Genomic DNA, 13,509 nt, shown 5'->3' with positions numbered 1-13,509 from the left:
TCAGAATACAAATATTTGAGTTTATTTTATTTGAGCCCCGATGTCTTGTTGCTAAAAAAAAAGCAAGTGCATCTGTTGGCCTTGTTCTTGTTGGGTTAGCTTTCTCGTTAGAGAAATTTGGCCTAAAAGGTAATGTATTGTACTTTAGCTGCAGATTTCAACACATTAACTACCTACGTAACTTGAGTGCAATCAAACGGATGTACATACATGCTTAAGCTTCGCATAGTAAACTACAGTATTAAAATTGCTTTTGATTTGTTGGACTAATGGTTACTTGTGAGTAATGCATTACTAGTTATCTTAAGGTACCGTTCGAGGCGTTTACACCGACAAGGAAACGACAAGGAAAGCTATGACGAGTCTAACAAATTTTGTCTAGCATATGCTTAGTGTGCAGATCTCTAAACCACCAACCTTATATCTCCTAGTCATAGTTTGAATTGATTTTACTTTTAGTATTATCTCGGACGGCTATTTCCCAGCGTGGGACGAAGACTGTGTATACGATGGGATTCAGGCTTAGGCTAGCACATATTCCATAGCTTACCAGGACGACACGTGACCATTGCGCTATCCCGGACACAATCGTAGCGTTATTTGGCCGTCACACTACAACGTTCGGTTCATTGTAACGTGAAAAAAACAAATAAATATCAAGTTTTTAGGCTTTATACCTAGCAGCCATATATAATCATATATGTTCTATCTGAGAACATTTTAGGTTGTGATCAAATGCTACTGACTTGCCTGAAGATCAAGGTGGGATCTTCAGGCTAATTTCAACAGTTTTCGAAACGAAGATGCTTAAACTTAGAAAGCAGAAGCGCGACCGGAAGTGCACGTATCCCTAAAATGAGTCTCTTATCTAATTAGGCATTCGTACAAATTATGTAGCTAGTGTCTGTATATCCATAAATCGGTGACTGCTCGCATCGCAGTTTGTGTGCCTTATTTAAAATAGTCGTTGTTATTTTTTGGCCTTTCTCGGATCTTGACCATGACAGGTTCTATCGGCCGTACTACAACTTCATTAACAACCGTCAGACGCTCCCGAGGAAGAAGAGACTTCACTTGAAGTCTGCGAAGAATTGTCGCCAGAATAACTTTCTCCTCCCGAATAGCAAATTTCTGACCTAAAAAAAAATGTTCAATTTTTAGCAATAAATAACTTCAACAACACTGTTTTTATACTATATATATATATATATATATATATATATATATATAATTTTTGTGGAATATATCTAAGCAAAAACGGGTTGCTCCACGAATTTTTTTGTACGTGCTTTTCCTGACGATAACGTTTGTTCAATGTAGCCTCTATTTATTTTAGTTACTCTCAATTTGGCTACAGGCTCATTTCAAATACTCCTTTTGCACCGGTACGAACGGCTTCATTATAACAAAAGTGAGCAAGTGGATGTTGTCATGTCGAAGCTTTATGAACTATAGCTCAACCAAGTTTTGCACAAGTTTAAAGTTAAGTTATCCAGCTGGCATGCATGGTAATTTTAGAGCACACTCATGCTCTCAAGCGAGTAGTCCTGCTCTAAGTGGCTACTCTAAACCGGTGCACCGTCTTGCTGGTAAACGTATGGCTCTCCTTTTTTCTTAACTGCATCCGATTGTACAGCTATTTATAGAAATTAATTTTCTTGGTGATTTGTTAACCTTTATAAAAGGGGTAAGACGAAATAGAATTTCCTCACGTACACGCCGCGTTCAGGGTATGAGTTACGGCAGGAAAATTAATTTTAACACATCGTAAGCAAGCTAGCTAGATTTCGTATAGGTAATAAAAATATTCTCGTCCATCTTTCGTCAAATCCGCTTTTTGAGAGAACTGAAAAGCGAATGAGACCGATAAAATCTCTAAGCTGTATTGACTTATTTATCACACTTTTATTGTATATAACGTGTATCTGAGATATTCTCAAATAATAAGTGACGTGATGGGTTTGTAGACATAAAATCTGTTCGATTTAGGCAGAGATATCATTAAAAACGCACTTTTTGGCGGCGTTGAATGGTCTTGGGGTTTATATCACTACTTTCTTGTTTATCGTAAATTTTCTGTTATGCTGTACTAGGGCTTCCTGCTGCTTGTTCTCCAGCTGTACAGTCATTCGCGATGCTGTATGCTGTCGACTTGAGATAATCATAGAGACTTATAAGGTCGCTCGGAAGTCGTTCCGCGTGAATATATTAGATAATACTTGACCTTGACTCAACTGCAGTTTTCCGCCACGGCCATGTTTTTTTCTAATATTTTCTTTTGAATCAACTTTCCTCTTAGAGTATCGGTTTCGGATAGACGCATTCGCGAAATTCTATGAAAAACCATCCGACTCTATATATATAGAGAAAAAAAAAAGAGAGAGAGAAAGAGAGAGAGAGAGAGAGAGAGAGAGAGAGAGAGAGAGAGAGAGAAGGTCGAATTCTATTGAAGGTTCCCCTAAACAATATTAAATTAGCTATAATGGTTTTAGGCAGCTAAACAGGCTAAACATTTTTCATAGGTTCTTCGCAATAGCTGCTCATCATTTTTAATTCTTAAAAATCCATCTTACAAATAAATGATCTAAATGCATATATCTCACCTATGCAGTTCCTTGGCCCTCCTGAAAAAGGTATAAATGTGTAGGGATTTAATTTTGCCATGTTTTCGGGAAGAAAACGATCAGGATCAAAGTTCTCTGGGTTCTCAAACGCTTCGGGATCTCGATGAATGCGAAATACATCTATAACGACTGTTCCTCCAGCTGGTAAGCGATATTTTCCTGTCACCAACAATATGTTTACATGGCATTATTAAATGTGATAAGTGAGTTAGTAACATTACGTAATGCGTGAAAAACGCTGTCAGTTGTCTCGCTTTGCCACGACAAAATTCAAACGTCTGAGAAGTGTCCTGAGATCTTTATGAGCAACTACAACTTTGAGCAAGCAAGATTGTCTATTGACACTCTGTCAAAATAACTATATCCGATACCAATATTTAGAGCTTTTTGTAATAAATACAACGATAATACAGGACGTATCTGGAACAAATCGCGATAAAGTCCTACATTCATACCTATAACACAATCATTTAGTAATCGTCGAGCAATAGCAGGAACGGATGGATATAATCTGAGCGATTCCTTTATAACGCACTCAAGGTACTTGAGTTCATTTAGGTCTTCCATGGTAACAGGTCTTTTACGGTCGTCGCCAAAAACTCGGTCCAGTTCGTCGTGAACCTTTGCCTGCACCTCGGGATAAAGCCCGAGAAGGTATAATAGCCACATCAAAGCTGAAAGACAAATAAATTCCTTTACTGACTGATTTACAGCATGTTTAACAAACATAGTAGGGCACAATTCAAGGCGTCTAAGGCACAGCTAGGGTTGAAGTACAATTACCCTCGAACGAGGAACAAAAAAAACGTGCAATTTTCAATAGGTTTTGCTGTGAAAAATGTCAGCTCGAATCCCATACGATCTGAGAAATGCTTACATATGAGGCTTGACGTCCATAAACAAAGTCTGTTCACTAATCTCTTAACAAAGGTTTGGCTCCGTTTTACGATAATTGCTATAAATCGCAGTGCACCTCGAATAGTTTTTGCAATAACTTGAATAGAACTGATAAACGGCAATAGAAAAATTCACACATTAGCATCGTGCAGCTTGCAGCTGGCAGGGATCACTCTCAAGGTACTCGGAGTGGAAGCTCAGAAGCAGATGCTCACCTATTGCGGTGGTATCGTGCCCCGCAAACATAAATGTGTCCACCTCTTCCCTGATCTCCTCAAGCGTCAATTCGTTATTTTCGAGATGTTTTATCAGCAAAGTGTCAAGAAATGGTTGTCTTCTTTTTAGTCCATTTTCGTCAGCGGCTTCTCTGATCAGAGATGGCTGTTCTTGCATTTCCTTCATTCTTGCCAATATTACCTATTAACACGTAACAAAGAAAGCGTATGGTGATGTAAAGATAAGGGTCGACGCACAGAATTAAAGCGTTGACACATGTTTCCTGTCTTAAAAAAGCAAATCAAATTATGTACGTTTGAGATCGCTACGGCTTCAATCAGCTAAGCTTCTCATATGTTGTTATTCTAAAACATTACGTCTACCTTGCGGGTGAACTCGTGCACGACCTTGAGGTGACGATAGTACTCCCGTCCACTGGGAGAAATCCTGTATATGAAGTCTGACCACAGCCAGGGACTTACGGCGCGGTTTATGAAACCTTTTGTCACTAAATGTACACATTGTAAATACTCGCTCTCGCTGCATTGAGCGTTTATTGATATACCCATCGCCGTCTCTGTAACATCAAGGCACAATAAACAGACGGAAATTGTTGTCCTAGAAATTCTTGAGGCTCGTCCTAGAAATTTTATTGATCGGCTGTGCGAATCAGCACAACCAGCCTCAAAAAGCCGAAAGATCAAATTGGATTCAAAAGAAATGCTCTACACATTGAACGAAATTCGAAACACAGTTCTTACATAATAAATTAGCATAGGCTCAATCGTTGATTGGGCCTGAACAAATTTATTACTAAAGGCAACATCTAACTCAATGTTTCGACCTACCACAAATTATATTTAGAGTGCACTTTCCAAGGTAGTTGAAGATATCGATATCCTTTCCTTTCTGCTCCAGTAGGATATCGGCGAGCAGGGCAGCCTGTTCATTCATGGCGGGTACGAACTCCTCCAGAATATTGAAGTGAAATACAGGAGTCAACATCTTGCGTTTACGGTGCCACTTCGGTCCGTTGCTGGATACAAATTCATAAGCGTTTAGGTAATAAACGTCTTGGGCGCTCTTCCCTTTCATCCATAATACTAGGAACCCTTCGAGCATTCTTGCCAATAACCCAATATATTGCTAGACCATTTCTATTCAGGCTATTAAAAGCTATGATCTCAAGTCGCCTGCTGATATTGAATGCGGAATCATTTCAATTCGATCTTCAGAAGATTACTTGTTCGCGTTTCTGTGTGTTTTTCTCTTCATATCGTAAGGAGATACTATTTTAACTCAATGTGAAGACCAATTTCGGCTACTCAAGCGACTCTATATACGGTCCTTTTTCTGCATAAGGGGTGAAATAAGAATCTATAAGGAAAAACTGTGACAACATTCTGCGGTAGACACCAATTTTCATGCAGAAGCACATGTTGTAAAAAGAAATAATTTTGTTATATCAAAACAACAAATAATCTGTAATATTTTTCAAAGATTCGCATCATTTATTTAATAAAGCACTCGCTGAATTCTTCAAAGCAGAATACTCATGCACACGATGAGCCAACTGTAACTTTTACCCTGTTAGGAGTCCCTGTCCAAGCCAAGTTTCAATGAGAGCAACTTCCTTTGATTTGTGAGTTTCGATCGTGCTCTTCAAAATAACTTCGGCGGTCTCTGCCCGAATCAGCGAGACAACGGGCCTAAACAGAACCCACGTACGGTACAAACCCGCGGATCGATATTCGCAAGTGAATGAATCCGTTAGCTCGAACAAGGCTGTAATTAGACTCACACATAGCTAACGAAAGTTACTTTCGGCTAATCCTAGGTAACAAGGAACTGCTAGAAGGTAAAACTAGGAGAACAGGGTCGTCTTAGCTTTTTTTTAGCCGAAAAAGGTTCGTATAAAAAGACGTCAATAGTAAGCTAAATGTCAACAAATGTAGGTGGTTAATTAAAATTCATTTATTCTAAATTGAGTAAGCGATCTCGTTAAACAATACAAATCATATAGACGCGTGGGGCAGTACCAGTGCGTAGAATAGGCATTCTGTTGCTAGTTTAAGGCTGAAGGCTCAATTAACGTTTGTGTCCTTCCTTAATAGATAAGACTACTGTGTGATTATGATTAAGCTCACCATTTGGCTTCAACAGAAAAAGAAGTTTATAATAAACAATTCCCTAAATATTATGCTTGTTAAAATATACGTTTATCCAAAAACTGTCGAAAATGCTAGCGTCCTGAAGACCGTCTGCAACTAAAACCTATTTATTGAAATAAATTTTGAGTTGTCATCCACAGTTTCATTTCATCAACAATATGCTTAACAAAGTTGATGATTAATAATACAATACAATACAATACCTCTTCCAGGATTTATGTTTTTAATAAGTTTTCCAACGATCATGTAGGTCTCGACTCCGAAGGGCCAAAAAATGTTCCAGGTACATGGCAGGGGTCCAGGAACCGGATAGGTGTTAATAATCCGACGACGCTTTAGAAATGCGGCCACATATTTCGCTATGAGAAGGATAGCTATTGATGCTGGTATCAATAACCAATTTCCAGTGAACGTCATCTTTCCAACTTGAATATTCAGACAGTGACAAATTCAGATGAACTTTGAGACGGAGGCGATTTTAAGCGACGCTTCCGTCGAGGAAGCGTCAGCCATCTTCACTGGACCGCACAAATATGCCGACAGATCGTCGTTACACCGAATACTTGTGTATCACTAAATTATGTCCAAATTGTCACGTTAAGGATAACACATTGACAAACCGAAAAAGTCTAGCAAATATCGTCTTGAGCAACATCTCATGCGATTGCTATTTTTGAACGTGTGTTTTAGAAGGAGAGAAACTTCTATAGCTAAAGATTCAAGATATCGCTGTACGTGAGAAACGAAAGCGTAGAACTTTTGAAGTTGCAAAAGCTCCCTGCCGCTCAAACGATCTAGCTAGTTGATTATTTAAATTATTCAACTGATAACTGAAATGCAACGGGAGATATGAAGTTAAGCTGCAACACTGGAACTAAAGAAATCTCTCGAATTTTATGCTTGGTATCGTCATTGGGCGTTACCTCAGGCTGTAGATATAATTAGAATAAATGTGTTCCTCTGATCCCTTACTCAGTACGAGAGGATCTATCGAAAAGTGCCTAAAAAGATAGATCGATATCTTTGTACTTAAAATTTGAAGATTTTTCGAAAATTTGGGGAAAAAACACATACCACTTTCTGACACGATCTGAGTGAATTTTTACCTTCTATGTTGTTTTCTCTAAAAACGGCCTTTTAACTTTCTTTTGCATCACCTTTGTCACTTGTTTCTCTAGCAAAAAACTTGCGTACGCCTTGTTATAAGAGATCCATTTTGTTTTGACCTCCACTTCTAGTAATGAAGCACTATTTTGCCCGTTGGGAAGAAAGATTTCGCAGATATAATTTCGCAGATATAGTATTACATGGTCAGCCGAGCGGTAAAGGGTACGCGAGTAGACCCTTTCCTTTTGCTACAAGCATCGTTCGCGAAATCAATATAAAAAATAAATTCGCTGATGAAACCGGCCAAGGTGTGTTACATGTAGAGTACAATAAAATCCAACTACTTTCCTCATACGTGGGAAAGGCACTGGCGCGTCTCGGTTTCTTGAAACTCAATCTATCCAATTACATCGATCATTACATATACCTGAAGGAAGTTATCCGAAGGCCAGCTTACGGGATAAAAGCCGAAAATATGCAATAATGGTGTATTTCATACAGACAAACCTTGAATGTATAAATTGATCCTTTGACCCAAATTCAGAGGTGAATAAATTGAGTCCCAGTTAATTGCCTGCAGTGAACTATTTTCTTCTTCAAATAACGAATATTGATGGTATATTGAAACTAATGGGTTTAACTTGAATAAACATATGGGTTCGTGCAGCCGATTTACAGTCAAATAGTGGCTAGTGGATTTTTGCGCAAATAACTGGAGGATTAAACTGGAATTTCCCATAGGAAATACGCTATTTTTATGGTTTTAAGATCAAAATTCCTATTAATTGGTTTTAGAATTATTGTTCAATGGGAATTTACAGGATTGGACAAGGCAGCATTATTCAAAGTATCATTCTGGAAAATCTCGTAAAACTAAAACTCTGCCAGCCTCTAGACAGCTATAAGCTAACAATCCGTGCTTCCAACTGAATTGACAGCTTGCCTCTTTGATGGCATAGAAAATCCTGTAACCACACGGACCTAGATCAGGAGAACGAGCGAGTCGAAACTACTTTGCTTACTCAAGAAAATGACCAAAGTATAGTGATAAGGTCTGGCATGTCGTCAAGTAACTGGACGGCCATGTGCTTTCGATCGCCGTGCAAACGGCCTTTTGAGGAACTCGAAATAGCGGGCTGCGTTCGTTTGTCGGCGAGTACCTCATAAGAGCAGATGTCTATTGAAAGTACTACCGTCACCTTACATTTGACCTATTCGACACTGCCACTAAATTCTTTTGGGCGATGCTATCCTCTTGCTTTGTCCTTCTCTAGCTGGCGGTCAGGATTATACTACGCTTCGTCTCTAGCGACTGAACGCTCTAGTTCCGAAGGAACTAGAAAGTTCCGGTGCTAGAGAGTTGCGCAACTTCTTTAGGTTACCCGTGTATCTTAAGTATGTACCCACAACCTATCACTATAACTGTACATTATTTTCGCTCATTGGGCGAGTACTTGCCCAACCGGTACGTTAATATATACACTCGAATCCGTTCCTTTCTATTCCGCGTTTTACCAAACGCGAAAATAGTTACCTTGAAATTATGACAGGGCTCGTATTGCTTTTTTCTTGAGCAAAAAACAATATTGACCCCTACCAAAAGACCTGTGCGCCTAAAAGGCAAACATTATCGGCCTATAGCCGTAATCTAAAGGTTAGGGTAATGAATAACGTAATGATTTGATTTATTTACTGCTTAAATAATCTGATTGATCAATGTCAGGTTACTCAGAATCAGCAGTAGGCAGCAACACATTATTCATTGAAACTTTACGGAACAGGAACAATCCACGTATTATTATTAGCTTATTATACCTATTATAATATATTTGGGCCAAATAAATTTCGCATTGCTCTAAACAGCAGATATGGGTCAAGCCAATATTCATTTACTAATATTACACTCGTTGATAGATAGTGTTATGGAAAATTATCCATTTAACACTAATAATATGCTCCTAGCAACATATACGTGTTCCCAAAATGGTTCAAGTGCTTCGGTAGATTTGTACATTTCCGTACGTAGAATGAAGCTATTTTTGGGGAAGCAGATCACTTTGCCCTTTTTACCTGAGCAAAACCGTCGAAACATATGGAGACAGCCATTCGCGTTTGAAATGTTTGCCCGTCCTTCTTTTTTTTTTCGCACAGCCTCCTGACTTCATCTTTAATCTATTTTTAATTATTTCCTTTGAACGATTTATCCGCGCAGTTCATTCTCAGAGGTCGATTATCGTATGCTCATTTACCCTAGCGCCCGCCTCCGGTAAACACTGGCAATGGGCTGCGGTTTTGAAAGATAGCATCACATGGCCAGCCGGGTCGCACGGAGAGCGTAAATGGGTCCTTTTCTGACATATGGAGTGAACATTCATTCATAAGCCGATGACACTGACCAGCATCGGTTACAAATGTGATATTACAGAGTCAAATCCGAATGAATTACCGAACGCAATGATGTTAGACACTGAGAATCGTTTCACTGTGGAAAAACAAGTATGTATTGTACGAAGAAAAGTATAAAAATAATTTATCTCTCCCAACGACTAAATTAATAAAGTTTAATTAATATCTTCTCCTTGGGTCTACAGATGTTTTCAGTTATTAACAGAACGTTAATGGGGGTCATTCATTCTGGATAATGGTACAAGTCGTATATTTCTTGTACTAGAGAATTTTCTAAAATCTAATTAGGCAGCATGGGGTTGTCAATGAAGCATCTTTTTTTCAAACTAAGAAGGTGCACCAGCGGTCTTGGCTTTCTGAGAAACAATATATCCAGTCGCATATTTATTATTATTATAAACCTTTGAAAGAAGGAGTCCGAAGTCGAGGTATGAGGCGGTGTGGTATGTAAGTGGGAAAAAATGTCGATAGTTTTAAAAGCCAACTATGTTCAATGTTACAGCTTATTTCTTGTAGACCCATTCCCTCAACCAATAACGTTCCAGTGATCCTTAACCTGCTCGTTCTCGTGCATGAAGTAGTACAATATGATTTTCCATAGCAGTTGGTTAGTGATGCTTGAGGCACTAGTGTTCTAATTCAAATGGTCAGAACCAACGCGAGACTGTATAATGCTATAAATACAATAATTAAGTGTGTTCGTGCAACTGATTTACAAATACAGCTTATCAAAATATTATAACTATCCAACACGGTTCTAATACAGTAATCTGTGTATATAACGGACAACCGTGTCTACTGAATATACGCGAGACCCAACGACGATATCCGGGTCCACTAACGTGAAGATCCTATTTTGAAGAACTGCTTCGATAGAGGCACAAACGACAAGTATTACTTTTTAATGATCAGTCGAGAATATTTCACTATTTATCTCATGATCTTAGTTATCACTGGCCAAAAACAACCTAAGTGCGTTGTCAACGCGACGCAACAGTATGTCATTTGCTTGTTCCTTATGTCTTTTGTGCGGCAACGGTAGTATATCTTTGTTTAGCAATTAATCTCACCGCTACTCTTCACCATGTTCCTGCTTTCAAGCTTGTATCAGACTCTTCGATAACAGATGACACTATGAATAACAGATAATGTCGATGCAAAAAAATTAGCCAATATAACAGGAAGGAAGACAGACTGGAGGAAGTTTATACACAAAGTGCGCAATCAATTCACAGAGGTCAAGGAAAACAGAAATGGCGGGATATGAGCGAAATAAATCGTCCAATAGATAATTATGAACGCATCTGAAAGAGACATGAACGAATGAGGATATATAACGTAAAGATGTGGCTGTTTTAACCTTATGAGAAAGGCATTTAGAGACGAAATGCCCAAAACTTCGATTTCGTTCGAGCCTGGCTCATGTAAGAGGATAAGCTTCGTTATTTAGGGTTGAGGCCGCAGAAATTCGCCTTACGGGAATCCGACAGCAGCGCCAGAGTGTTTGATATAGGTTAAACGGATGACGTCGGTAATACCTAATAAGTTGCAACCTTGTTACCATAGGCTTTTTACGACCGTAAACGGAATGACACCGCGCGACTTTCGACACACCACCTTTCAAAAACGTCCGCCGTCTGTGAAAATATATATTCTACGAAATATACCGTGGTAGCGTTGCCCAATGTAACTATACGCGCAGCGAAAACAAGTAACAGGATAATTCCTAAGTATAGCCTAGATCAATGTATAAGCGGCGATCTGATGACAAATAAATGGCAGAAAACCAGTGTCAGCTCTGCTCTTTGTAATATATATATATATATATATATATATATATACATATATATTGGATTTTGGTATAAAAGTAACAATTTAAAATCATACATACATACATATATGTTAGTCGTTACGGTCTTATCGAAATAGGACGCTGTAAATAGAAAATATTGTATATAAAGCCAACATACAAACGCACACGTCTGCTTTATTTCAACCTAGACGGAGAGATAGCAAAGAGAAGTAAACAACATGAATTTGTTCATGTAAGAGATTCGGTCTGAATAGCGATATATTATCGATACGTTAGAGATTTCAGTGCAGTATATACCTATGTGACATAAGTAGTCGCAGCTTCTTCTCCATCTACGAATCTAACTTGTTTTTAAATAAATTTAAGTTTATTTTTACCTAGGACACTGTTAATTGTGTGTTTTACGTTTGCCATAGGACGCATTTAAAGCCTGTTTGATAATCATGTTAGCCGCATTGTCAAACCGCGAGTGCAGTTACACGTAGCTTTTGCTTGCCAATGTTTTTCTACTTTCTTGCCAAAGCCTCACCTGGCCGTCACAGCGCCATGCTTACTGCATAGTAAACGTCAGAAAGCAATTGTCGTAGATAAATATCAAGATGCGGCATCCGCGTGTTAACATATAGAAGAACACCTTAATCGATTATGGCAATTGACTTATTATTAATCATGGCAGGGTCTTGAGACCGAGAAAGAACGGTAAACACAGATCTAAAACTAAATAAATGGCTGCGAATACAAGCTAGAACATAACTTACTTTAATTTACTAGCCGAATGCGTAAGCCTGTGACCGCTGGTTTCATGAATTGTCGGTACGTTATCTTTCTTTGATGTCTCAATAAAAAGTTTCTAATATGGATTTCTCTTTCCGAATACCGAATTTTTAATTTAAATAAATTTCTATTTAGTAGCTGTAGTAGTGTATATATATATTAATTAAATAGTCGGCTAAGTAATCGATAGTTTATGTATATATATATATATAAACTATCGATTACTTAGCCGACTATTTAATTTTTCCTAATCAACCTTGCAAGGACGGCTATATTTTAGCTGTTCAGTTTGTTGGCCTCCCCGAAGAAGCTTCGCTACGCTTCCAGAAAGAGAGCAAAACGGTACCTTCACATTTCTGACGCGTTTGAAAGAAGACTCCTCAAACGCTCGGCACCGTTTTTGTAACGAGGACACGTGAAAAACAAGCTCTTGAAGTTTGTTACACCCAGTGTTTATAACACCCAAGTTATAACACCCAGTGTTTATAACACCCAAGTTATAACACCCAGTGTTTATAACACCCAAGTTATAACACCCAGTGAACAATTTTGTCCGACGGAGACATTACTTTGTTATAGTTCATATTGCGACGATGAGGTATCGAAGCTACACAAATGATAATGCACTCGTATCACACTCTTCGTCAGATGATTACGTGACCACTAGAGGATAACCCATTCGAGGTACTCACGTTCGAAAATGTCACTGGTGATAAAAGGTCGCGTACGGTCATCGCCGAAAACTCGACCGACTTCGTCGTAGAATTTTGCCTGAATCTCGATATAAAGTCAAAAAAAACACAGCACCCATGTAATAGCTAAAAAATCGAATATAGCTTTTGTCGTATATTCTGCAAATAAGTATATATATATATATATATATATATATACTCCCTACATTTGTTACCAATAAGCAGCAGTATAATTATTATATATTGGCACCGTTCAACTTTCAGATGACTACTTTCGACACATCGCAGGAGTGATGAAGTCATTCCTCGTAAGCAGAAATGAGTAAATTTTTTAGCGACAAGTTGTTTAATCGCAAGTTCCTTATGTTAGAGACGCTTTATCACCAAACTGTCAACGGTTGCCTCCTTTTATAGCAGCTCTCGTCTGCGGCTTCTCCGACTAGAGACTGCTGTTCTTTCATATTTGTCGATATCACCTAACAGCTGATAACAGCGGTACCCATAAAACGCACGTAAAAGTCACCGCACAAATTTGTAAAAGTTAGAGGAATTCAAATGCGTATTTCTGATATCGAAGCTACGGATCCCGTATGCCTAAAATAACTGCAATTTTCAGTCAGCTAAGTTAGATTTATCATCGAAATTTGTATCGTATATACATTATTATTATTATTTGCTACTTTTCATCTTAAGCGAAGGCTATTTATATTAATATATTTTTAGATTTCATAATCGAAGGTGGTCACGGGGTTGGAGAAACCTCATCCTGAAACATGGCAAACACATCGACACACACTTCAGACAAATAT

General features: G+C 38.4%; 1 protein-coding gene across 4 annotated transcripts; it reads right to left on the bottom strand.

Annotated features, from left to right (window-relative positions):
- Positions 1-7,205, bottom strand: LOC111259235 (cytochrome P450 4C1). 4 transcript variants are annotated; one of them, XM_022831074.2, is made up of 9 exons: positions 6,983-7,205; positions 6,112-6,481; positions 5,324-5,522; positions 4,586-4,773; positions 4,121-4,314; positions 3,737-3,938; positions 3,080-3,298; positions 2,604-2,783; positions 1-1,136 (listed from the first exon to the last, which is right to left on the bottom strand). In XM_022831074.2, the coding sequence occupies exons 2-9, from the start codon at positions 6,323-6,325 to the stop codon at positions 952-954; spliced, it is 1,581 nt and encodes a 526-aa protein (XP_022686809.1). In that variant the 5' UTR covers positions 6,326-6,481; positions 6,983-7,205; the 3' UTR covers positions 1-951. The 4 variants fall into 4 exon arrangements, with proteins under 4 accessions (XP_022686809.1, XP_022686810.1, XP_022686811.1 ...); XM_022831075.2 differs by having other exon boundaries at positions 6,112-6,333; XM_022831076.2 differs by having other exon boundaries at positions 7,015-7,205.
- Between the last annotated feature and the right edge of the window lie 6,304 nt (positions 7,206-13,509).

This window comes from Varroa jacobsoni, unplaced genomic scaffold (genome assembly GCF_002532875.2).
Source record: "Varroa jacobsoni isolate VJ856 unplaced genomic scaffold, vjacob_1.0 scaffold_310, whole genome shotgun sequence".
NCBI classification, from domain to species: domain Eukaryota; kingdom Metazoa; phylum Arthropoda; class Arachnida; order Mesostigmata; family Varroidae; genus Varroa; species Varroa jacobsoni.
The sequence above is the reverse complement of the archived record's forward strand: the minus strand, read 5'-3'. Positions and strand labels throughout refer to the sequence as shown.